We start from the raw sequence: 26,952 nt of genomic DNA, 5'->3' as shown, positions 1-26,952 counted from the left end.
AATGCAAGAGTTTTGGAAAGAGGGGCAAGTATGAAGTCTGTTGTGGATGAAAGAGCTTGGGAAGGGAGTCAGTTGTTGTTCGCTGATGATACAGCGCTGGTGGCTGATTCATGTGAGAAACTGCAGAAGCTGGTGACTGAGTTTGGTAAAGTAAGTGAAAGAAGAAAGTTAAGAGTAAATGTGAATAAGAGCAAGGTTATTAGGTACAGTAGGGTTGAGGGTCAAGTCAATTGGGAGGTAAGTTTGAATGGAGAAAAACTGGAGGAAGTAAAGTGTTTTAGATATCTGGGAGTGGATCTGGCAGCGGATGGAACCATGGAAGCGAAAGTGGATCATAGGGTGGGGGAAGGGGCGAAAATCCTGGGAGCCTTGAAGAATGTATGGAAGTCGAGAACATTATCTCGGAAAGCAAAAATGGGTATGTTTGAAGGAATAGTGGTTCCAACAATTTTGTATGGTTGCGAGGCGTGGGCTATGGATAGAGTTGTGCGCAGGAGGGTGGATGTGCTGGAAATGAGATGTTTGAGGACAATGTGTGGTGTGAGGTGGTTTGATCGAGTGAGTAACGTAAGGGTAAGAGAAATGTGTGGAAATAAAAAGAGCGTGGTTGAGAGAGCAGAAGAGGGTGTTTTGAAATGGTTTGGTCACATGGAGAGAATGAGTGAGGAAAGATTGACCAAGAGGATATATGTGTCGGAGGTGGAGGGAACGAGGAGAAGAGGAAGACCAAATTGGAGGTGGAAAGATGGAGTGAAAAAGATTTTGTGTGATCGGGGCCTGAACATGCAGGAGGGTGAGAGGAGGGCAAGGAATAGAGTGAATTGGAGCGATGTGGTATACCGGGGTTGACGTGCTGTCAGTGGATTGAATCAGGGCATGTGAAGCGTCTGGGGTAAACCATGGAAAGCTGTGTAGGTATGTATATTTGCGTGTGTGGACGTTTGTATATACATGTGTATGGGGGTGGGTTGGGCCATTTCTTTCATCTATTTCCTTGCGCTACCTCGCAAACGCGGGAGACAGCGACAAAGCAAAAAAAAAAAAAAAATATATATATATATATATATATATATATATATATATATATATATATATATATATATATATATATATATATGTGTGTGTGTGTGTGTGTGTGTGTGTGTGTGTGTGTGTGAGAAATACTTAGAAAAGCAAATTGATTTGTATGTAGCATTTATGGATCTGGAGAACACATATGATAGTGTTGATAGAGATGCTCTCTGGAAGGTATTAAGAATATATGGTGTGGGAGGCAAGACGTTAGAAGCAATGAAAAGTTTTTATCAAGGATGTAAGGCATGTGTATGCGTAGGAAGAGAGGAAAGTGATTGGTTCTCAGTGAATGTTGGTTTGCGGCAGGGGTGTGTGATGTCTCCATGGTTGTTTAACTTGTTTATGGATAAGGTTGTTAAGGAGGTGAATGCAAGAGTTTTGGAAAGAGGGGCAAGTATGCAGTCTGTTGTGGATGAGAGAGCTTGGGAAGTGAGTCAGTTGTTGTTCGCTGTTGATACAGCACTGGTGGCTGATTCACATGAGAAACTGCAGAAGCTGGTGACTGAGTTTGGTAAAGTGTGTGAAAGAAGAAAGTTCAGAGTAAATGTGAATAAGAGCAAGGTTATTAGGTGCAGAAGGGTTGAGGGACAAGTCAATTGGGAAGTAAGTTTGAATGGAGAAAAACTGGAGGAAGTGAAGTGTTTTAGATATCTGGGAGTGGATTTGGCAGCGGATGGAACCATGGAAGCGGAAGTGAATTAAAGGGTGGGGGAGGGGACAAAAGTTCTGGGGGTGTTGAAGAATGTGTGGAAGTCGAGAATATTATCTCAGAAAGCAAAAATGGGTATGTCTGAAGGAATAGTGATTCCAACAATGTTATATGGTTGCAAGGCGTGGGCTATAGATAGAGTTGTGTGCAGGAGGGTGGATGTGCTGGAAATGAGATGTTTGAGGACAATATGTTGTGAGAGGTGGTTTGATCAGTAAGTAATTATTGGGTAAGAATGCTGTGTGGCATCAAAAGCTAGTGGTGAGAGAGCAGAAGAGGTGTTATGAAGTGGTTTGGTCACATGGAGGAGCATAGATGAGTAAGCACGACCCAAAAGGATATACAAGTCAGAGGTGGAGGGAAAGAGGAGAAGTAGAAGACCATGGATGTGGAAGATGGAGTGAAAAAGATTATGAGTGATCGGGGTGAACATGCAGTGAGGTGGAAAGGCATGCACGACAAGAGTGAATGGATGTGATGTATAGGGTTGACGTGTGATCAGTGGAAAGAAACAGGGCAAGTGAAGTATCAGGGGGTAAACATGGAAAGCAGTTTAGTATGTATCTTAGTGTGTGAGGACATATGTATCTAATGTGTAAGGGGTTGGGGTATGGCATTTACTATCGTCTGTTTCTTGATACTCGCCAACTTGGTAGACAGCTGCAAAAAAAAAAACTATAAAAACTATCTTCTAAAATAAAACACAAACACAACAAAACACACAACACTCAAACATAAAAACACTAATCAAAAAACAAAAAAATCCCTTACCTCAACTTAATCTTAATTTACATAACCTCTTCATTTAATCGTTCACCACCATCAAACAATAACAAAAAATTACACACCCCAACCTCTCTTTTCTTCAAATCCTTCCTCACACAAAACTATCAAACCTCTCTTCCACTATTCCTACAAAAAAACACCTTTCACAAAACACAAAAAACACAACAACACACTCAAACACAAACACACAAAAAAAATCAAATATCAATATTAAAATTCTTAAAACTCTCTTCCCCTCTCCCTCCATTACCCACCCATACAAACACTACCCCTCAACAACCCTCAAACCTTAAACCCTCTACATAAATCAACCACCCTCCTCATACTTACACCCAACCCACCAACCAAAAAATAAAACAATCATAACTTTCACCCCAAAAAAAACCAAACCACCAAATTAAAAAACACATAACACCACACTCCAAAAACAAATTAAAAAACACACAAAAAATATCCCCCCCAAAACAACAACAAATATACCCCTAAAAAAAAACAACACAAACAATAACAACATCACCCCCCTACCCCCCCCAATACACCACAACAAAACACTCCCACAACATTAACCACACCACGACCTATCCACCCACCCAATAATTCCCCACAATACCACCCAACCCAAAAAATCAAACTCTAACAATACTCAATAAAAACCCTTACCTCAAAAAACCCAACACATCACAATAAACAATAAAACCTATCTCAAACTCAACACAACCCCCCAACCAAAATAAAAAACAACCCACACCATAATCCACCACATACCACCACAATAAAAACCAAACACAACCAAAAACAAAACCCAAACCACCAATTACCCTCAAACTAATAACATGAAACGCCCATCTCATACACCACCTTCCCCCCCATCAACTACCTAAAACAACCCCTCAACAAATAAAACCCCCCAAAATAAACCAACCCCACCCCACAAACCAACCCATTCCAACACCAATCTCCCAACAACACATTTCACCCACCATACACATAACAAAATACCCCATATACCAACCCTAACACAAAAAACTAAAACACAAACCTACAAACAATCTATAAAACCCATAACTCTCAATACCATCAACAAATCAAATTACACCCGTAACCCTCCCATCTCCACCCAAAATAATTTAACAACTAATACACCCCCCCAAAAACCCAACCAACCATCACACAATCCATACACAAAGCCAACTAAACACACATCATTAGTCCATCCATCACTCATATCAACAACACAACCACCCTCAAAGCTTCACATACCCCACAACTCTCTCTTTACTAATCGACTAACAACACATTTGCTTTGTCAATGCTAAGAGCTATCAAACTCATTCAAACCCACAAATACTAAATCTAAAAAAACAAAAAATAATATCAATAAAAATACTAAAATTAATAATCATACTATAAAAACAATATCTTCTTTTCAGTAACCTAGTTATCTGTCATTTCTCTCCATTACAAAGCTCCTAAAGTCACACCCCAATCCCATACAAACATAACGTCACACACGCAAACTTTATATCAAACCTAAACATCACAATGTAACAAAACCAATAACATACCACAACCACCTCAAAAAACCTCATATAGCTAATACCTAACAATAATCACATTTAAACCACATCTCTTAGATCGAGGATACTCTCTTAAAAGGCCCCAAATTATATAACCTCATAAACTATACATAACAAAGCTAACCATACCTATCATCCTTCACCCAAAACAATTAACATCATATCCATATCAACACCATCCCTCTACCTTAAACCCCTCAAAAACACTATTTAAACACATAATAATTTCACACCCCCAAAAAAATACAAAACAAATTTACACCACATAACAAACAATCTGAAAAACAACAATTTAACACAAAAAACACCAAAACCCTATCCACCAAACCCCCCAAAATAAACCCATAAACAAACAAAAAACCCAACAACAACTATCACCCAACAAACAATATACCATCAACCTCCCAAAATTCCAACTCAAAATCAGATCCCTCCCACATTATGTAACCAAAAACCACAAAAAATAAATGCGTAAATCAACCAAACAAACCATTCATCATTCTAATCACACATAAATAAAACATCTACACACAACCACACACAAAAAAAAAAACATATAATTTAATAAATATCTACTCCTTCCAATCTCCTCCCATTTTCCCATACAATACAAACCATACCATACCAATCACCATCACCCTAAACTTAACCTATCTACATAATCAACCCACCCATCCTTACCATTTCAACCTCTACCCAACCAACAATATAAAAAATAATAACTTTCACCCCCAACAAAAACACACTACCTCAAAATTTAACTCAAACTCTTAAACCATCCAAACACAACATTTGACCAAAACCACACAAAACATATCCCCCCCAACCCCCCCAAATCAAAACCCTACTAAAAAAACCAACAAACAACGACTCACTCAAACCACCCAAATAAACAACACAAACCTCATCAACAATCTCCACAAACCCACTCCCTATCCCACACCTATTATCCAAAAAATCCAACCAAATATATATCCATAAATCAACACAACAACCTTCTCCCAAAATACAATCACAACCATTAACATATCTCACCACCTCACACACCACAACTACCTAAATCACAACACCAATCATTACACAACCATACACCCAAAATATACAACCAAACAAAAAAAAAAACACACAAACCCCCTCTAATAAATCCTAAAAACCCTTCCACTCACTATAAACAATTAACCCCTCTCAAACTAAACACCACACATCAAACACAATGAAAAACAAAATCAAACACACCCACCACCAAAAACAAACCCCCCATTCTCACACCATCATTCCAACCAACATCTACCATCAAAAAAAACAGTAACTCAAACACTGAAAAACCAAAAATTTCTAAACCTAACCTCCCAACACAAATTACAACTAACCTGCTCAATCTCCCAAAAACTTCTAAATGAACAACCATGCACCAACCATCAAAATCATAACACATACAAACACAACCAATACCTCAACAAATATCCAACTCCAAACTGCAACCAATACAACCCAATAATTAAAACATGCCAACCTTACACCAACACCACAACTAACATTCAAACACCCATCAATACATACCATTTCGCCACAACAAATTAAGCTATGTCCTAAAAATGATTTACGCTTGCCATCTCTTACCTACCAAGTATTCAACAAAAAAACAACAAACACCTACATCCAAAATTTTTTTGATTTCAAAATTAAAAAAAAAATAACAAAAATAAACAAAAACAACACCCTACATCCACACCATATAATTTCAAACAACATCCCTAAAACACAAAAATAAACCACAAAACCAACAAATCCATCCCCCCCACACAATCCAACACACCCCAACCCCCCAACCCAAACACCAAAAACACCCACAATAAAACACCAAATTTAACCATCCTAAAATAAATACAACTCAAACAAACAAATAAAAAAACAAAACCCCACACATAACCAACACTCCAACCAAAATAAAAAAACACAATCAAAAATTCAATACAAAATAAAACCAACCAACAATCAAAAAAATCCCCCATATAACCCATCACAACAAAAAACCACCAAAAAACAATACACCAAACAAAACACCAAAAAATCCCTAAAAAATTCCACTCATAAAATAACAACCAACAACAACACTACCAAACACACACAATAATCAAAACAAAAAAAATCACACGATACAACACACAATTAAAACCTAAAAACCCCACAAACAAATCCTATATTCTTACTTAAACTACTATTTATTTCAAATCTTTACACCACCAATTCCCAACAATAATAATATTCCCCATCACCACCACTCTTTTTTCTTCAAACTATCACCCTCCAAACCACAAAACTCCTATACCAAAATATTTCTAAAACCACTCAAATAACACATTACAAACAACAAACAAAATCACACTACACTACAAAAAAAACACAAAAAGATTTACATTTGTGAGTTATCTCCCAACAAACCAATTTTCAATCTACCCATCTAATTTTCTACTTCCCCTCAATCACACTACACCAACACAACAACCCCAGAAACCAATATATGACCACCGACCCCAGCAAAATCCTCAACCACGTCAAAACTTATATAATCATCAAAAATTCAATAAGATCATACCAGACCTTCCCATCACTAATATCAGCCACCAACAACGCTATAATACCTACAAATAATCTTCAAAAATTCATACCCAACCACTTTCTCCCCATACATTATAAATACTATAGCACCAAACAAATATCAGTAACAGACATTTATCACTAGAAAAAAACACATAAAAAATATCAATTGTTCTATCCCTGTTGCCTATACCGAAACACTCTATATAACAACACAAAACTTGAAATTAACAAATATTGATACACAACATAGACTAAAAACCACCCATATGAAAACCAAGTGACAATCAATAGCATATCTTTCTTACCATAATATTATGAGTTTTTATCATAGGTAGTCCAATTACCGATCCACATCATCTGATTTGTTTAATTATATACATCATGTTAAACTATCGTTAATGAGTGGATCCATTTATCCATATCTAAAAAAACGTAAATCCTACAATATCATCAATTCATTCCACAGCACAGTTATATTACTATTTTTTCAATACCACTAAACCTATCCTAAAAACAACAATGTAACAATTTAAAAAAAAACAAGTTGTAAACATCAAAAACAAAGAGAAAGTTCTCCTCCCCCACACTGCCACAACACACCATTCTAGTTCGAGCCCTAACACATGTATCCAAGTAATAAGACATAAGATCATAATATACTATGTGCAGTGCAAGGTCATGTTTTACAGCAATACATATAAAGGAGTCATATCTCAGAACTAACATACTACTATATTCAGTGCCACTTCTTAGTTTGCCCAGAGCAACCCACATACAAACTTTAGACTAAGTTAGCCGGTAATGTTGTAGCCGATACAGTATGTAGGCTTCTTACGGATAAAGGGATCCAAGAGGCCGGCAGTATATGTGGTTAGTTAGTATGCGATGGTCGCAAAGGAAAAGCTCAAGACACTTTCCCCCCCCATAATGATATACATAGTCCACAACGCAAATTTATAAAACCTACATGTTTCCTGGTTAACCGAGTTACCGCTTATCACTTCATGGAAGCAGTCAAACCATATCCCACCTCTCAATTATCTATCTAGCTCTATCACATCTGATTGATAGGCCCCGATAAAAAAAACTATTTCATCAATATCCTCCATTTGGTCTCCACTTCTCTTGTTCACCTGAAATCATAATCCTCTAGGTAATCTTTTATAAATTTTCATGATCAACACATCACAACAATTAGCTCTCAAACACTTCTTATTATATCCCAAATATCAAAACTTAGTTTAACCTGAAAAACACCTTCAACCATTGACCTACACATCACATTTCAGCAATCATCCTCTCGACCATTATTAGCCCAAGCGAACAAAAAAAGTTGGCACCAAAATCCTAAAAATACCCATTTTGCTTACGCGATATGTTTCGACTTCTCCATTTCAAGGCCCGAATATTCGCCCTCATATGAACAATTGCTTATGGTTATCGCGTGGATCACTCCCGAATTCTTAATCACTTATTCTCATTTTTATCATATCAACTCATTTATTGACCCCACTATTTATATAATTGATTCATAAATTTTACCAATAAATATTTCTCAACACTAACAAACAGTCAAGTTCTGCAGTTTTAATGAATCCGCCACCAGCTGTAAATCCGCGAAAAAAGAACAATCAAGGCTTTAACAAATATTTATAGCTCATTTCAAATTATGCTAAACACCAAAACAAATCATAAAAATTAAACAACATTGAGACAAATGCCGAAACTTACATACAAGCGACCATACTCTCATATTTTCTACAGAAACAAGTTAATCACGATAAAAAAATTCAATTTATAAAACTTTCCTCCCTAACATATAATAAAACTTCTAGCGCATATATAACTTATATCTTCTTTAGATCCAAAAATGTAACAAACAAAACATTATTATTTCGAATTTCTAATACCTTCATCAAAGCAAACCCTGATCACACAACTCTACATTCTGAAAACATGCTTTCCCATTGTGTATGTAATGCCTTACCTTCAAAATATACCTCCATATAAATTTAGGATATAACAAACTTATATCTGTAATATGAGCACTATCAAACTTTTTGCTATGTACAATTGACTATGCACGATTTCCGCAATCTCAGGACTCAATTAGTATACTACAATAAATAAATAAAAGTCAAATACAGTCACCCCTTTTTAATAAAATCCACGCAATACGTCAAACTGTGTTGGGTCTTTTCTTCGCAACGTAACATACTCTTCTTGATTACAAATATTTATTAACTCTATTAGAACCACCACGACAAAACATATTAGCATTATCATAAACATTAACAAAATTCAAATATCACTTATTTTTCACATACATACTAGTTATACTCCATTTGTGTTCATGAGTTATTTGTCTTGTCTTAGCACTTTATTTACTTCAGACATTTTTTTATTTTAAATTTAATGTTATTACAGAATTATTTGCCCTTTTTTAACTCTTGATTTCTCTTGACTAGTCTTTTCTTTTGATAATTATCAATTGATTTTTTCCTGAAAATGAAATGTCTTTTTTTTATAATACCTATTACTAATAATATATTTTATAAAACTCATCTTCTCATGCACAAGATCTTTTGCGCAATCATCACTGATTTAAATAATCATTCTCCATCCCTTATTTCATTGTTCCAACTTTTTATTTCAGTATCAGTTCTTTGTTACTTTCACCAGGTCTACTTTCAAGCCATTATTCCACCTTTCACCACATTCATTCTTCTTTATTAGAAAAAATATTATATATATATATTTCTTTTTTTTTTTTTTTTTTTAAAAATTCGCCATTTCCGCTCCGAATGAAGGTAAGAAAGAGGATGGGTTGATGGGAAATTTCCTGGTCCTTCTTGTTCTTTTTTTGGAAAAAAAAAAAAAAAAAAAAAAAACAATATACACTTTCCTTTCCTACAGTAATGCTTACATCTCGATAAAAATTTTCAAGCATTAAAACTTGTACATATAATTTCATATATAAGAGATCTTATCAATTAATATGTTTAGATATAATTTTTTTTATTTTATATTTTTATTTATATTGTCGTGTTCGGTTTGGGAGGTAGCGCAGAAACATAGAAAGACATTGCCCATACACTGTATATCATACATAAAGAAATATTTACAGTTTTCCATGTATACCCGACGCTTCAACGCTTTAGATTAATCCATGACAGGTCAATCCTATACAATGCTATTTATTAATTGCTCTTAACCTGCAAGTCAGGCGACACAAAAACTTTTTATATTTTATCAATTTGGTTTTATCTTGTACTACTAAATATATCCATTGGTCAATTAACTCATCTTTTATGTTCCAAAACCTTAAAACTCATTTTCTTAACCATTCTTTTTATATCAACATTTTTCATTAGTAATATCAATAAAACCTAACCACACATTGTACAAACATTATATCGTACTATTCTGGGACATCTTCAAAGATGTGCAAATAAACATGTTGGAACATATTCTTACTACTTTTAGCTATGAGATATAATGTTTCTGTAAACTTTTCAAGGCATAAATTTTCCCCTATATGATCACTTCGCTTCAAGGTCATTAGCGGATCTCCAGATATCTAAAAACTTATACTCATCTGTTTTCATTAAACTCCTCAATATAATGACTAACCTTCTGTACTAATAATTGCACTTATACAATATATACTTTAACATTTTCTCCAAAATTTACCACACTATTCACCAGATAGCGTGTTCAAGAATCGCCACCAGTAGGTGTCCATGGCACCCAAAGACAATTCCAGCTTATCCAAAGATTATCATGCCACTTTAAAAATCAGATTTCCTCTCAACACCAAAAAATTAACAAAACTGGAGATACACATCTGCGCAACTACTTTCATTAGAAACAATATTTTTTTCAACCGTCATGTTCATCTCGAAAAAAAAAATCTGCATAACCTTATAACATCACTATAAACTTAAGCGAACTTATCCAAATATTCTATGTTCTCCGATCTAAATGTACTAAACTCATTTTCCAAATTAAGTTTTCTCAATCATTAATCACAGCAACAGATCACAACACTATACCCTTTGCACCCATGTTTAATCTTCTGTTGTACACTTCCTTACCCTTTTATCCATATACAATAACTAAAAGGAATAATCACCAACAAATCTCTGTAAATTGGATCATTTAACCATAGCATTGAAACCCTGGCCAAGCACGATACTAAATCGTACACCTCAAGCTTATAAAACATAAAATAACCATATCCGTCAACAAAACCTTCTTTATAAATAAATTCATGCAAATAGTCCAACCTGCTGTAGTGGTATATTTCGCAGATTATACTTTTCTTTTTACCAAATATAAACTAACCATCATTTGAAACACGACAAAATATATCTGCATCTAAATAAACATTAAACACTTAAAAACACTCATTCTTTCAAAAAACTATTTTTATCCATTTGTGTTCACTGACTTTCAAAAGCTCCTTTTTTTAGCAATTATTTAACTCCTTCAGAATTTTTTAATCTCCTAAAATTAAAAAGAATACTCTTCACCCTACATTTGCTTTTTTTCACTTGTCATTTTTGATTGTATATTTTTATCATTCCTCATTGAATTTTTCTGACCAGATCCAAAAGCCTCTTCTTTTTTCACTATATTCATACTAATATCCCCATATGATTATAAAACAAATCATTTAAGCCAAGATTTTTGGAATATCACTGCTTTAAAAACATCCTTTCTCCATCCTTATTCATATTCTCCACCTTTTTCTTACTTTATGTACTCCTGGTATTCCTCACCAGGTTCTCTTCTCAAGCTATTACTTCAACCTTTACAAACATTTTTCATTTATGCAAAACCATCCTATCTTCATTGCCAAAGATAATGAATCAGAATTCCGTTGATCTCGCACATTAACATCCAAAGTCTTCTTTGATGTTTGAAATTAAGTAATCCAATTAACGTCTTGGATTTTCTTACATAAGTATACTTATGTATATTCGTTTTTAACAGGTAATCAATCATCAGTTTTTAGAATAAATTAAAAATTCTTACCATTTCCAATTTAAACTGCAACCCTTTAAATTATTCCTCATCATAAAGTCCTACAAATCAATTGTTTTTAAGTATTTTCAAATACATTTTCAAAGCAAAACCTGATCAACATCCTCTAACATCTGAACATGCTCTACCAATTGATGTTTTTAAGCCTTCACTTAATCAATACTACCTTATAATATTACCAGGAACTATAACAAATATATTGTATTTGAGATCATCTTATCCCCTTTGCTTTGTACATGGATATGAGATTCTGAAACACAGGCCTACTGAGTATACTACATTAAAAAAATACAACAGTCAACATACAGTCACCATTTTTAATAAATTCCACTGCTAATACCATCCAAAACTGAGTTGCGCTTTCATTTGCAACGTTTTATACTCTTTTGTTTAAAACATTTTAAACTCTCACTTAGATAAACTCGACCAAAAACACCCTTATCAGCCACTTATCATAAAACATTAATAACTCAAAATATATTCCATTTTTAATAAATTGTCTTACTTTTTTGCTCTCTTACTGAAGTTCCATTTGCTCTTGTCTTACGCACTTAATTTACTCCATCGAAATTTTTTATTCTCTAAAAATTTAATGTACTTCTCACCAACTAATTTGACTTTTTTATCTTGCACTTCCTTGACCTTGTTCTTTTTTATACATCAACTAATTCCCATTTTTCGCAAAAATGTTAAGTGCCTTTCTTCTTCCTAAAATTTCCATCTCATACATCATCCTTTCAATACCCTCCTTTTATGCACAAGCTCTTTTGCGCATTCACAGTCTCTTCCAAGTCATTACTACCATCTTCCCCCAACATTCATCTTCTTTTCTGAAAACATTAATTTTTATTTAGTCACAAGATAATGATCAGACTCCCCAGTTGCACTTCAGACATTAATAAGTTCTTCACGACTGTAAATTTAAAACGTAATCAGGAATGTAGGTTTGCGGCGGGGGGGGTGTGTGATGTTCATGTGTTAATTTGTTTTATGGTGGGGTTGGGAGGTGAATGCAAGAGTTTTGGAAAGAGGGGAAAGTATAAAGGGTTTTTGGGGGGATGAGAGAGCTTGGGAGTGAGTCAGTGTTTACTGATGATACAGGTGGGGGTGATTCAAGTGGGGAAATGGAAGTGGTAAACTGGGTTTGGAAAGTGTGTGAAAGAGAAGTTAAGGGTTTAAATGTGATAGAGCGGTTTTAGGTACAGAGGTTGGGTCAAGTAAATGGGAGGAAATTTTTGAATGGAGAAAAAGGAGCAAGAAAAGTGTTTTAGATTTTGGGGAGTGGATTGGAGGATGGAACCTGGAAGCGGAAGTGGCCTAGGGTGGGGGGGGGGCAAAAATTTGGGGTGAAGAATGTGTGGAAGTCAAGAAATTATTTGGGGAAAGAAAAAAAGGGTTTGTTTAAAGGGAAATAGTGGTTCAACAATGTTGTAGGGTTGGAGGGTGGGTATGGTGATTTTGGAGGAGGATGGAGGGGGCCTGGATGTTGAGGACAATGTGTGTGTGGGGGGTTTTTAAGAGTAGTAAGTAAGGTGAGAGAGTGTGGGGAAATAAAAGAGCGTGTTTGGAGAGAGAAGAGGGTGTTGAAAGGTTGGGGACATCTTTGCCTTTTTTAATTGAATGACGATTCCAATTAGGCCTCAAGAGTCTCATAATTTAAATAATTACACAGTCAAATAGTACCCCTTTTTTTTAAAGTTAGATAATCCAAATGGTGGGCTTATTTCGCAAGTTTAAACTTTCCCTGTTTAAAAATATTTTATAATCTTGAACCTCGCCCACACCTTTTTGGCTTATCTCAAGAAATTAACAAACTTCAAAATATACTCCATTTTTATAAACTATTGTTATACCTCCAAATTTGGGCTTCAAAAAGTTATTTGTCCCTTTTGTCTTACGCATTTATTACCCCCTTCGAAATTTTTATTTAAAATTAATGTATCTTACAATTCATTTGCTCTTTTTCCCTCTGATTTCTTTGATCTGTTTTTTTTTAAATAACTAATTGATTTTTTCTGAAAAAAATGTCAATGCCTCTCTTTTTTTTCATAATAATTTACTTTTTTCCCAATATACCTTTTAATAACATATTTTCATGCACAAGTTTTTGCGAATATCTGATTCTAAATAATCATTTATTTATATTGTTCTCTTTTATTTGTACTCGGGTTTTTTGGGATTTTACAAAGTTTTCCCCAAATCATTAATTTTACCCTTTCAATAATCTTTCTTTCTGAAAACATACAAATTTATTTAGTCACAAGTAATGATAGAATCTAAAGTTGCATTCAGACTTAAATCCAAAAATTCTTTTGGGTTTTTCATTAATTTGCATCACCCTTTTTCCTTTTGTTTGTAAATGGATTGCAGCTTTACAATTAGCATCAATAACATTTCAACACTGAATATCTCAACTTAGGAACAGCACCTTTTTTAAAAAATTCAGCAATTTCATCAAACTGCTTTCAGTTTCATTTTAAAGCTTTACTAGTTTTTTTTACAAAAACCCTTTCTGACCCTTATTGCACAAGCGAAAAACCCTACATTGCCCCTCTATCACAAAAATTAAAAATTGAATTTAAATTTATATTTTCTTTCACTTAATATTGTTATCGTCATTAGTCTCTTCACAATATTCATTTGTTCCGTTTACGAAATTCATTTATTCATTTCCCCAAAATTTTTTATTCCCCTGAATTAATGTCTCTTTAAATTTTTTTTCTTTTTTACTTTGCCTTTGTCTGCTTTTTTCATGCATCAGTTGTTTGACTATTCTTTCAAAAATAACCAAAAGTTCTTCTTTCATTTAAAAATCTTACTATCCCCCTAGTGCCTTTCTTTAATGACCCAAATTTTATGTAAAGATTTTTGCGAAAAAATTTTGTTCTAAATATTTCTCAACACCTACATTTTGCCATTCTGACACTCTCTCTGGTATTCTAAAAAAGTCTCTTTCAAGTATTATTGGGAAATCTTTCACCAACATTTTTTTTTTTGAAATCTTAAACTTCATGGTGCTTAAATGACAGTAGAGATGAGTGTGGGAAGAATGTGGGGGTTTTTATTAAATGGCACTGCCATGGGGGGTATGCAATTGTGTGTGCCGGGTGCAACGAATGGAAGAAGGAGAAGTATGGATTGTAATGTGTTATTTGATTGATTTATCGTTTAAATGTATTTGAGTTGTGGGTGTTTATGTATTAATGTGGTGTTTGGGTGGCATTTTCTGTTTCCTACTACAAAGATGCAGGAGACAGGGTTTTAAATATAATAAAAAAAAATAAAGATATAATAATTGGGGGAAAAGTACAGTTTTGTAATTAAGTTTTACTTCAGAATTTTTCTGTGATTATAAATGTGTATGGAGGGAGTTTAAATCGTGTTGTGTTTCTTAACTGAGTAAGTGTACGTATTTTTCTTGTATGTAAACAGCACGTGCAACCACAAAATCATTCTATTGCAGCCCCTGGAGAGGTGATCAGTGGTGGATGCATTTCATTGCAAACAGGAACAAACAATATTTTTTGTTAGGCAGCACATCGTAATGGCACAAAATTTGTTTTCGATTGCAGCTTGAGCTAAAAGCCTTGGATAAAAGTCCCTGGTTTACATGGGGTTATATTAAAATAAGCAAATGTGCAGTTTTCATAACAAAGATAAATTTTGCAAAGGGGTTATATTGTCAGTGGATGAAAAGGAGCAGAGATGTCTGAGACCTTCTCACTTTAACCCTTTAATGGGCAAGGCCCTGAATTTTCACCATTCAAAACAAAGTTAATTGAGTATCCATTCTAGGATAACCATCTGCTAAAGTTAAAAAAGAGCCACCACTTTCCTACTCCTTCTTTGAGTGCACCCTTGAAGCTGCTAAAGCCCCATAAAAAGGGTCCTGGTTTTGTATGATAACGATATCCTAAGCATACATCTATGTGTGTGTGTGTGTGTGATTACTATTTAAGTGTTAAAAGGAGAGAGTTTTCACTCACCCTGCCCTGTTCCTTATCCTTATATATATGTGTCATGTCCTTATGCATTTTCTTATCCTTAAATATATGTACCATGTCATTATGCATTAAGAACGTACACACCCTATCCTAAGCCAGGTACCCAACCCTGAGAACATGACCATCTGGGATGGCTGTGGGCCAAATACTGCATCCAGGATTCAAACCCTAATGACCCATACTGATTCATGGTCGATAATGTTAACCTCAACACCACAGAGGTTCATGTGTGTGCATTTACCTTTCTGTTCTATATAAGGTAGGAGTTTTACACTGGTGAGACCCACTCCTCTTAAACATTCTGTATTATCATACAACTCAAATTCATGTATGCTTTCTGCATTAACCATGTCCTCAGTCATTCTCATCAATTTGTCCACCACTATTATACTTTAAAAGTACTTCTTTATATCTATCTTAAAAAACTTCTTACTTAATTTTGTCCTCTGGTTGCTCTATCCCACTACATCCTTTGAAGAACTGTTCACTGTCCATGGTTTTAATCTGTTTTAAAAATTAATGGATGTGATCAGGCCACCTCTTCATCTTCTCTTCTATGGTGGGCAAATTTAAAACCTTTGGTCTTTTCCTGTACATTGCTCTCTTGACTCTGGTACTATATTTGCTGCCTTTCTCTAGAGACCTTCTCTATCAGCTGTATGTGCTTCTTTGGAAGCACTGATGAAATATGAGGGGCATACTCAAGTTGACCTTATATAGGATATGAACAGTTGTTAAATATATCCCTATCTATATAAATGAAAGGTATTCTGATATTTGCCTGAAAACACCTTGGCTCCTTTACTGCTGGTATTCTCCTAATATGGGACTCGGATAACAAGTTAGGGACGATGATGAATCTTAAATCCTTTTCAACCACAGAATCCTGAAGCTTATATCCTGCTGTGTGTGTGTGTGTGATTACTATTTGTGTTACTATTGGCTAATAGTTTTTTGGGATTGTTTTGCTTTCGCATTTTTCGAGTGGGGGTATTGTGAGTTAGTTTCAGACTCTTGGGAATGATGCCACAATTTAGACTTTCTCCAGAGGATATCTATTACTCATGCTAAATGTATTTTTGCACTGCTTTATGTACAGCAAGTTCCATAAGCCCTGGCCCAGGGCTGAGTGAATGGGAATGCTCTCAAAGGCCCTCTTAAACTCTTGTGAGGAGGTGATATTTGCTATATGCAGACTTTGGCCGTTAATGTTTATGAAGAAGTCAGTTGGATCATTCACCTTTACTATGGAGTCTGGTTCCCTGAGTAACAATTCATATTGCTATTTTAGATCTAAAGGTAACTCATTTCCTGGCAGTCTTCTGTAAAAATATCCTATCCTGTTTTAAGTGGGCCAATGGGATTTATGGTCTTAGATTTGAATTTTTTTATCAGTAAGTTAGGTTAGGTTAGGGTGCTGTTTTATGTGGTGGGGTGGTGATAGGAATGGATGAATGCAGCAAGTATGAATATGTACATGTGTATATATGTATGTATATGTATGTATACATTGAAATGTATAGGTATGTACGCGTGCGTGTGTGGGCGTTTATGTATATGCAAGTGTACATGGGTGGGTTGGGCCATTCTTTCGTCTGTTTCCTTGCATTACCTCGCTAACATGGGAGACAGCGACTAAGTATAATAAATAAATCAATACTTAATCGCTGTTTCCCGCGTCAGCGAGGTGGCGCCAGATGTTACATGGCTTGTATCCTTATTGTTTTGGGTGAGGAGTTTACTGTGCTCTACTAAACTTGGCATAGGGTTTTCAGTTCCCTTACCATTCTGAAGAGACCAGTCATTTCTCTGGCAGTTCTTACCTGCCTCTGTATGGCCCTGTGTCTGTGACTACAAAAAGGACATGTATTGTGATGGGCATAAGGAACATGTTCCTGATATGTGGTGGTTCATACAAAGCTCATTCAGGCAAAGCCTAATCACTAGTAATGATTTACACAAGTCTGGGTAGTAGAATCTGAATCCTTCACTAAACTGGCATCTACCTTTCTTAAGTTAGTCCAAACATTTTCTAGGGTTTTGATTTACATTTTTCCCAGTAAGATGTGTCAATCTTGCTACATATGCAATTTTCCTAGGCATGGTATCTACTGACTTGTGTGCATCTTGGATTTACTATTCCTTCAGGGAACCATACCACAAACTTCTCCACATCTGCAGCCAGGCTTATGAGAGTTTCCTGGCTTCCACTTTCTTCTTCTGTGAGGCATCCCCTACTCTTTCCATAACTTATAAGTCAGCATCAATCTCCTTCTGCACCCACGTCACTACTAGAAGTTTCCTGCCCTCCACTTTCTCCTTTTCCTTCCATACCAGAGTCAAGTGTCTTTCTCTATCTGTAATCTTGTTTGTGTTTGCCATTCCTGGCATCCACTTTCTCCTCGTCCTTCCATACCTAAATCAGCATATCTTTCTCCTTTTGTTCTCGAGTCTGATGGTGAACAACTGGGTGGACTGTGGACCAGCTGCTATGACCAGGATTCAAATCTCTTCGGGGCCCATGCTGACTCATGATTAATAAATAATGTTAACTACATTATTTACCATGTGTGGGTAATTACCTACATGTACTGTACACGATGGTAGCTTTATGCTCATGAATGGGAACCCAACTCTCTGAACATTACCAATATAAAACTTCTTGAATCTATTTATACTGACTACATTAATCATGTCCTCAGTCAGTCTATCCCTTCATCCACCAATCTCACACTACAAAAGTAATTCTTTAAGTCTTCTTAAAAAGTTTCTTGCTTTATTTCCTTTTTCACATCTTGATTTCTCCATACTTACATCCCTCAAGGAATTGTTCACTGCCCACATCATCAATGCTTTAAAAACTTAAAGGTTGTCATCAGAGCTTGGAAAGTTCCTGGCTTCCACGTTCTTGTCCTTCAATACCTATATAGCATCTCTTTCTCCTTCTGTTCTCATGCCTGACGATGAGCAGCTGTAGACCAGCTGCCATGACCAATTCAAATCCATGCAGGAACATGATCACTCATGGTTAATAATGGTTAACCACAGCACCATGGAGGCCCGTGTGTGTGTGTGTGTGTAACTACCTACTTGTACTATACATATACAGGGTGGGAGTTTTATGCTAAAGGGGACCCAACACTTGAACATACTCTATTATCATTATTATCATACAGCTTCTTAAATTTATCTATGCTATCTAAATTGACCATGTCCTCAGTTGGCCTATTACATTCCATTCAACACTCTTATACTCTAGAAGTAATTCTTTAAATATTTTTAAACGTGTTTTGCTTTATTTCACGTTAAGTCCTCTGGTTGCTCTATCTTTACATCTCTAAGAAAAAAATCTTCACGGTCCACATCATCAATCTGTTTTAAAATCATTGAGGTTGAGATCTGGTTCCCCAATACTCATCTCTCTTCCAAGGTGGGCAAATCTGAATCCTTTAGCACTTCCCTGTAACTTGGCTCTCTTAACTCTGGTAATACCAGTATTGCCGTCCTCTGGACCTTCTCTACCAGGCTGTATGGGCTTCTTTAGATGCACATATATATTCTGGTTTAGGCCTTGGTAGGATATGAAAAACTTGCGAAATATTTCCTCATCCATATACTTAAAAGCAATTCTGATATTTGCCAGAGCAAAGTTTGTCACCTTTACTACCATCACAAACAGCATGAGATGCATGGTAGTAAAGTTCAAGAGTGCACTAAGCAAATACCTACAAAGTGTACCAAACCAGCCAGCCTGTGGGGCCTATGTGGGCCTGAGGGCTGTAGCTTCTAAAAGCTCAGTTGACCAATGACCCAATCTAGCAGCCTGTGCTGTGAGGGTGAAGACCCCTAAAGACTCCATGAGGTATCCACTGATATTCTCCTAATGTGAGGCTCTGGCAACAGGTTAAGGACAAAGAAGATTCCCATGTCCTCACACAAAGAATCCTAAAGCTTATTTCCTATCATGTGTGTGTGTGGTGTGGGTGTGTGGGTGGGTGGGTGTGGGTGTGTGTGGGTGTGTGGGTGTGTGGGTGTGGGTGTGTGTGTGTGTGTGTAGTTTTACACTCATGTTGCCCCAACTCTTAACCTTGAATATATATGTACCATGTCTTTACTCCTATATATGTACCATGTCTACTCCTATGTATGTGTGGTCCACAGATATGTAAGGATGAGAAACAATAGAGATGAAGAACTAATGGGTTTGACTAATTATGTAGCAGAAAGGTAGTGCAGGATGCTATAGTTATGAGAGGATTCTCTAAAGACTCAGACCACTTTGCAATTCTTTTGGAAGTGAGAATCAGAGAGAAGTGGAGGTATGGTGTAAGGAAGAATGGAGAGGCAAAACAGTTGGTGAATGAAACAAATCTGAAAGAATGCAATGCAAGTAAATGTAGGAATGCAGTCATGTGTGAATGAGGTGTTTAAAACGTATAAAGAAACTGTTAAGTTAAAGGCCACAGTAGCTGATCAAAAGGAATAAACCTGTGGAAGTTCAGCAAAAAGGGGGGGGGGGGGGGGGGGGGGGGGGTGTAAGATGCATATGTGGAATGTTAGGAAACTAATAGAAGAAAATATTTTTTTTATTTTGAAAGAAAGGTGAGTGAGAAGTTTAGGGAAAATAAGAAATTGTACTGAGGAAGTGAAAAAGGAATAAAACATGCATGTAAGAGTGGAAATATAAATGTGAGAAGTACAGAAGGAGAGTTGCTGAATCAAAAGGAAGTGAAGGGAAGATGGAAAGAGTATTCTGAAGAACTGATGAATGAGGCAGAAGGCTGTCACATACATAGGTATGAAAGATAGAAGAAAAAGGATACAAGTCCACAAGCTTTTATTGAGATGGAGGGTAAAAGGGCAATAATGAGGCTGAATGTAGGAAAGGGAGCTAGAGTGGAAGGGATTATGCACAAATATTGAAGTAAAGGAGAATGCAACAGATTGAATGTCTTTGATATGTAAATTAGCATGGAAGTAAAAGGCATGCCTGAGGATCTGGTAAAAGCTATCATTGTCCTCTCATTGAAAGGAAAAAGTGCTCAGGACGTGTGTAGCAGTTATAAGGGCATAAGTCTGTTACATACACCAAGAAGGGCATAAGTCTGTTACATACACCAAGAAAAGTGTATGCAAGCGTGATAATTAAGAGAAAGGGATGGAAAAAGGAAAGGAAAAAGTGCTCAGGACGTGTGTAGCAGTTATAAGGGCATAAGTCTGTTACATACACCAAGAAGGGCATAAGTCTGTTACATACACCAAGAAAAGTGTATGCAAGCGTGATAATTAAGAGAAAGGGATGTGGCACTGCAGAATGAGCGAGAAAGTGTGGATAAAATTTTAACATTAGGAATGGCTGAGGAAGTATCAATTGAAAGGTAGAAACTGTAAGCAGCTTTTATAGATCAGGGGAAAGTGGATAACAAAGCCAAGTGGAATGCTTTGTGAGATGTGTTAAAGATATATGAGGGTGAGGGACAAGAGTTGGATGGTGTGAAACTTCTATAGAGTGGCAATTATATGGATAAGAGTAGATGGAGAGTTGAGCAAGTTTTGATATACACTTGGGTTTGAGGCAGGGCTGTGTGATTTCACCGTGGATTTTACCATATATATGGATGGAGAGATAAGAGATGAATGCAAAACTAGGGAAAGGGGGTGCAGACATGAAGTGTGGTGGCGTGGTATGGTGGCTTGTGGCAAGCCTGTTTGCATATGATACTGTCTGTGTTGTTTGCTGAGAGAGGAGAGGAGTTGCAAAAAGTTGTAAGTGTGTTTTAGGAAGTGTGTATACATAGGAGACTTCAAACAAATGCGAATGAAAGTAAAGAAATGGCATTTGAATGAAAACAAAGTGCAAGTATAGATTTTGCAAAGCCCTACAGAGAGGGAGAAGAAAATGTAATTAACTATGTTATAAAAATGTTTGGAGAAAGACCTGAAGAGGTAATAGAATTTAAGTAATTAAGAGCTATCTTGAGTATGTTTGATGATACTGAAATAGAGATAAGGGGGAGAGCAGTACAGGGTAGCAGAGTCATTGGGTCCCTTAATAGAATAATGAAGGGTAGAGGTGTAAGTATGGTAGTGAAGAATGGATTACAGGAGAGCTTAGTCCTCCCAACCCTGATCCATGCAACCAAAACATGAACACTGAATGAGTCGCTGAGGTCAAGAATCCAAGCTATGGAAATGGTCTGTTTGAGAGAAGCACGTGGTATGACTCAATGGAATGAAGAAACGAGTGTTTGAAAGATTTGGCATGGCAGGGGATAAAAAGGGAATTAACTCTGAAGTGGCACAGTGGGTGAAACATAATACTTTGAGGTGGTATGGACATATGCAAAGAATGCAAGACAGGATGTTCACAAGGAGAGTGTATGATAGTATGATTAAAGAAGTTGGTGTGAGAGGAAGACTACCTGTGACATAAGGGAAATGAGTGCAATAATACTGGAGGAAGGGAGAGGGTGGAAGAATATGTGGAATGGTGTCTGTGAGGAAAGCTGTAAAGACAGATAAGTGGAGACTCTTTTGATGTGGCCATTCCCTTGATGGGGGTTCCCAGAGGGTATGGACATGTAAGATAAACATAGACAGACAGATGGATGCACACGCACACACATCCCAACCTGTGCCAGGTACCCATATTGTTAATCAGCCCCTACGGGTAGGATGAACTACTGGGTGTACGTACTATGGATTGGCTGCAATGACCAGGATTCAAACCCATGTGGGCCCATACTTACTTACTGTCAGTAATGCTAACAAAACAATGAGCCCATGTGTGTGTAATTATCAATTAGTATTATTTGGGGTGGGATTTTATACTTATGGGACCTGATCTCTTGAACATTTTCTATCACAAAACCTATTAGAGTTCAGTATGATGTCAACATTTATCATGTCCTCATTCTGGCTATTCCATTTATCCAACACACATGCACTGTAAGAATACTTTTATACACTTTTATTGTAATTCTCGCACTCAATTTCATGTTATGTCCTCTAGTTGCTCCCTCCTTTGACCTGATGAATAACTGGTCATTATGTCAACTGCAACATGCCTTTCAGAATGACTGCTGGAGAGGTCATGACATGCCTTCTAGAGCCAACATTGTTTTTTCAATTCTATGCTTGCCCCTTTTGACAAAAGAAAAATCTTGCTCATTCAAATTCCCAGTTGATGTATAGTTCCATCTCTTATCCACAGATGCAACAACAGGGCCAGGAATAATATCTAGCATCACAATCACCCACATATCTTCTAAGAAATTGTAACTACATCAAGGTAAGAAAGTTACAAGCAGACATCTTGGTCAACTTTATGATCAAGGAAGCAATTTCTCTTGTATCAGTGCTTATAGGTTTCGATAATAAGGTAATTCTACCATTCATTCATTCAAAGTTTGTGTGTGTGTGTGTAACATTTCCTAAAACTGAGCTTAACAAGGGTTATTGTCAATTACAACCCATTCTCGATGTGCTATTACTGGCACAGGACAACCCGTGTAACTTTAGTGTAGTGGGATTTTATGTGTAAAGTGTGATGAAGTGCTTTAACCCAAATAATTCAATACACGATACTTTTGAAATCTGTGTAAATTAAATATAAACATTTAAATAATTCAACAAAAATATATATAAAGATACGTATAATCTACGTAAAATCAGACAATAAAAATCATACCCAAAAATTCATATAATCATAGTATACTTACATAGGTAAGGAGCACCCATATCATCAGCCAGGGCCCTCCCCAGTCAACTCTTAATCCCCACACCAATATAGAAGAAAGTTTACTATTGTTTTGGGCATTTTCTTCAACAACATATGATACTGAAAAACTCTGTAAAAGAAAACAATAGGTAATTTTGTTTTGCATACACAGCGAGTTTCATTTTATGCTATAGCCACATCAAGGATGAATATAATTTAATAACTTGAAAGGTTGTGATCAGATCATGTATGTGTGTGTGTGTGTGTGTGTGTGTTTGTACATATTTCTACTTTCCATGGAATCTTTTTCTTTTGGGGAACAAATATTGGAAACTGTTTAAGGAAATGATAAAATTTTGCCCTCAGATGGCAGGTTTTAGAACATTTCATGACCCCGGGAAAGCTTCTCCACATCTCCCTATGCCAAGCACAAGAAATCCCAAACAATTAGCACTGCTCTTACCGTTGCCACTGCCGATGGTATACCTACTCCATTCAGTAAAATGCTCATGATAACGCTGAACTGATAAGCATGGTATCTGCCGTAGTCTCAATTGAAAAACTGCTGTATTTTGCTGAAGTTTTGGGACAGAGCCATCACCATGGTGTGGTTATGGGTGACGGATGCACTCATCTTCTATCTGTTGTGTTTCATTATTCCTCCAAAGAGTCTAGACCCTTCAGCCTTGATGCACATGACACTAGTTAGCTGCTGGCAAATCAACTACTTAATGCCGTAAGCCTGTAACACATAAGCACTTTTGACACTGCAAACTTTTATATTCGACGAGTTTAAGAGACACAGAAGCACAAGTAGTCATCAACATCTGTCGTTCACGGACACTAAACACAACTACTTTGCATATGTACTGCCACCACTGAGCCAGGTAATATTCACAACAAATACGCTTCTTACTGAAAACGACACATGAGATCCTACTTTCCTGTGAAAAGATGACACAGCACTAGGGGTAACATGGTACTGGGGTCAGAGCCAGACCCAGCAACAACACCATTGGAGCAGCCACACTGCCCACCGCTCCATACCCGACCACCATCACAACGCCACTGTATCAGCCATTATTTTCACTTTACACCTTCAGTGTGGTTCCTCTCCTGCTGCCACACTGAGACAACCTTACGAGGGATGAACATAACACCGAAAAAATGAAGGCAAAAGCTGGTGAGCGCGGGGGTGGCTGGTAGACGCATGGCTGCCTCTCACCCGTCACTGCTCTCCCTCTCCCACCGCTCTCCCACCACACTATCCTCCCCGACACTACGTCCCACAGTCAGTTTATTAACCGATCTTTCCAAGGCATACCATGGGGCAGCATTTCCACCATTACATGCTGGTACGAGGGCCGCCCAAAGTAACTAATCAATACAGGACTGGGCCTCGGTGTGGGGGTCGGAGAGCCGCTACTGCAGACCTACACACCCCCGCCGCACGCCCTCCACAACCCTCGTTACGCCCTCATACCCTCACACTCTCGGGCTTACCATGCGTACATTGTTCTTGGTCACCACTCACACCATATTTATCGTTAAACACAAAGTATTCCTGGCAAATCACAGTAATTTTTTCGTCCTTGAGTGAAGCGAATAAAGCAAGGGTACTTCCGACGCCAGCCGCTAGATGGCAGAAACTACAGAAAACTTTTCTCGTTGATGGGAAACTATACCAAACCTATCCACCATCACACCCCTTTTCTTCATTAAATTTTGAGACTGTCACTGCCATACTACCTGTCAAAAAGCGATGAAAATACTTCATTGGTAAATATAAGTAATATGAAATACCTGTTTACTTTCTTTTCTCAACTTTTACGGTGAAATGAGTGCAGTATATTTATTACGTCATTACAGACGGTTATCGTATCACGGAGTTTATGTCTACCATCTCTTACATGATAAGAAAACTTGTCCATTTCATAAAAAAACAATTCTGAACAATTATGTCAAAATCAAGAAATGCGTTCAGAGGAACATTGTCATCAATGATGATGATTGATGGTAGTGGTAATTGTGGAAATATGAGCGCCATATACAACTGGTCATATCAACAAGATATAGATCTTCTGGTGGGAGGAATGTTTGCATCTGATGGACCAGTTATGTTTCTATATCCCTTTCCATTCCATGGTTATGTTCGATTCATTTAATGTTCTCCCTAAATTCATACTTCATGGGCTGAGCCGGATTAATGTCCTGTTGGCTTCGGGCTGCAGGCCATCCGTCCCATAGTTAATCCGCTTCTTCTCATTGGTTGATTTTTTCCCTAAACTTATCCTCTTTTCTTTCAAATCTGTAGTATTTCTTTTCCTCTGGTAGTATTCCATCTTTCAAATATTCTTTATGTAAAATGTTTCTCTGAATGTTTACCTTTAGTCTCCTTAAAGATTTTATATATATGTTCACGTGTGTCTGAGTCATATCTTAATGGTATAAAGTGTGAGATAACTCCATATTTTCCATTTAATACTTAGTATGTCATATATCCACATATGTGAAGATAGCATAAAGATGGTAAATTAAACCATTATTTTTCGTATTTCTCCTTACAAAAGATCTATCCCGGTTATTAATTTTGTTTTATGATTTGCACATTTTCAGCATATAAATATATGACTTTCTTTTTTTAATCTGATTGGCGTATTCTATATGAGGACGGACAAGCCTATTATACGGATATGTGAATATTCTTATAACACCCATCACTTACATTAGGCTTACTGGCTTCTACGGCCGGCCTTGAACTTTTCTTGGATCATTCCGTGATCATTAAACTCATCTTCACCCTAGCTTCATCTTGACTATACCGCTACCTTCACTAATAAGCTAGGTTCAAGGCCGGCCTTGAGTCAAGTTCACCGTACTCTTCTTCAGAACTCCCTTCACTTCGGCCGGCCCTGAACTTCTTCCACAAACAGACACACATTTCCAAAAGAGATTATAGTTCTCATTCAACGCTGATGACTCAGTGGCCCAATGTCATGGCTGGTTAGTTGAATATCTTAGCTTCGGGCCTATCAACTGGCAGGATTAATAAAGGCCATCATAATAAAGTTGTAACCCTTCACCTGTCGTATATCTCCAGCGTGTGTATGTCTTCCACCTACACTTTCACTGTCTGTGTATGGCCCGTGATGGCAGGAGCAAAGTATTAAGCAGGGCACAAAGAAAAGTGGCCACAAAATAGGTTCTAGAGGAATTCCTGTAGCGAGGGTTTTCATTTGATTTTTCACCATTTCTTATAATTGCTTTCACCCATGGTGAAACGTTTCACATTGAGTATTTAACACAAGTGTAACTCAGGCTCGTAGCCAAGGGGAGTAAGGAGGTAGGGTTGAGCCACCCATCCCTACAGGAAAGGTCCACACTGCCACCTGTGTAACTTATAGTCCGATACACTCCATAAAATCATTTAGT

The 26,952-nt window shown here is 36.8% G+C and overlaps 1 protein-coding gene across 7 annotated transcripts in view; it reads right to left on the bottom strand.

Annotated features, from left to right (window-relative positions):
• LOC139749612 (uncharacterized) overlaps positions 1–25,155 on the bottom strand; it is a 327,271-nt gene extending 302,116 nt beyond the window's left edge. Inside the window, exons 1-2 of one of the 7 annotated variants that reach the window (XM_071663735.1) lie at positions 25,024–25,155; positions 23,984–24,262 (exon numbers count right to left, since the gene is read on the bottom strand). Coding sequence is in view for 1 of the 7 variants with exons in the window: in XM_071663734.1 (XP_071519835.1) it covers positions 24,845–24,866 (22 nt within the window). In the remaining 6 variants the exon portion in view is untranslated. Of the gene's footprint in view, positions 1–23,983; positions 24,263–24,844; positions 24,969–25,023 lie in introns of those variants that run through there. The other 6 variants (XM_071663737.1, XM_071663738.1, XM_071663739.1 and 3 more) reach the window with 6 other exon arrangements.
• Between the last annotated feature and the right edge of the window lie 1,797 nt (positions 25,156–26,952).

The sequence above is a fragment of the Panulirus ornatus genome, chromosome 7 (assembly GCF_036320965.1).
Source record: "Panulirus ornatus isolate Po-2019 chromosome 7, ASM3632096v1, whole genome shotgun sequence".
Taxonomy (NCBI): Eukaryota; Metazoa; Arthropoda; class Malacostraca; order Decapoda; family Palinuridae; genus Panulirus; species Panulirus ornatus.
Note: the sequence above shows the minus strand (reverse complement) of the source record. Positions and strands in the feature narration are given on the sequence as shown.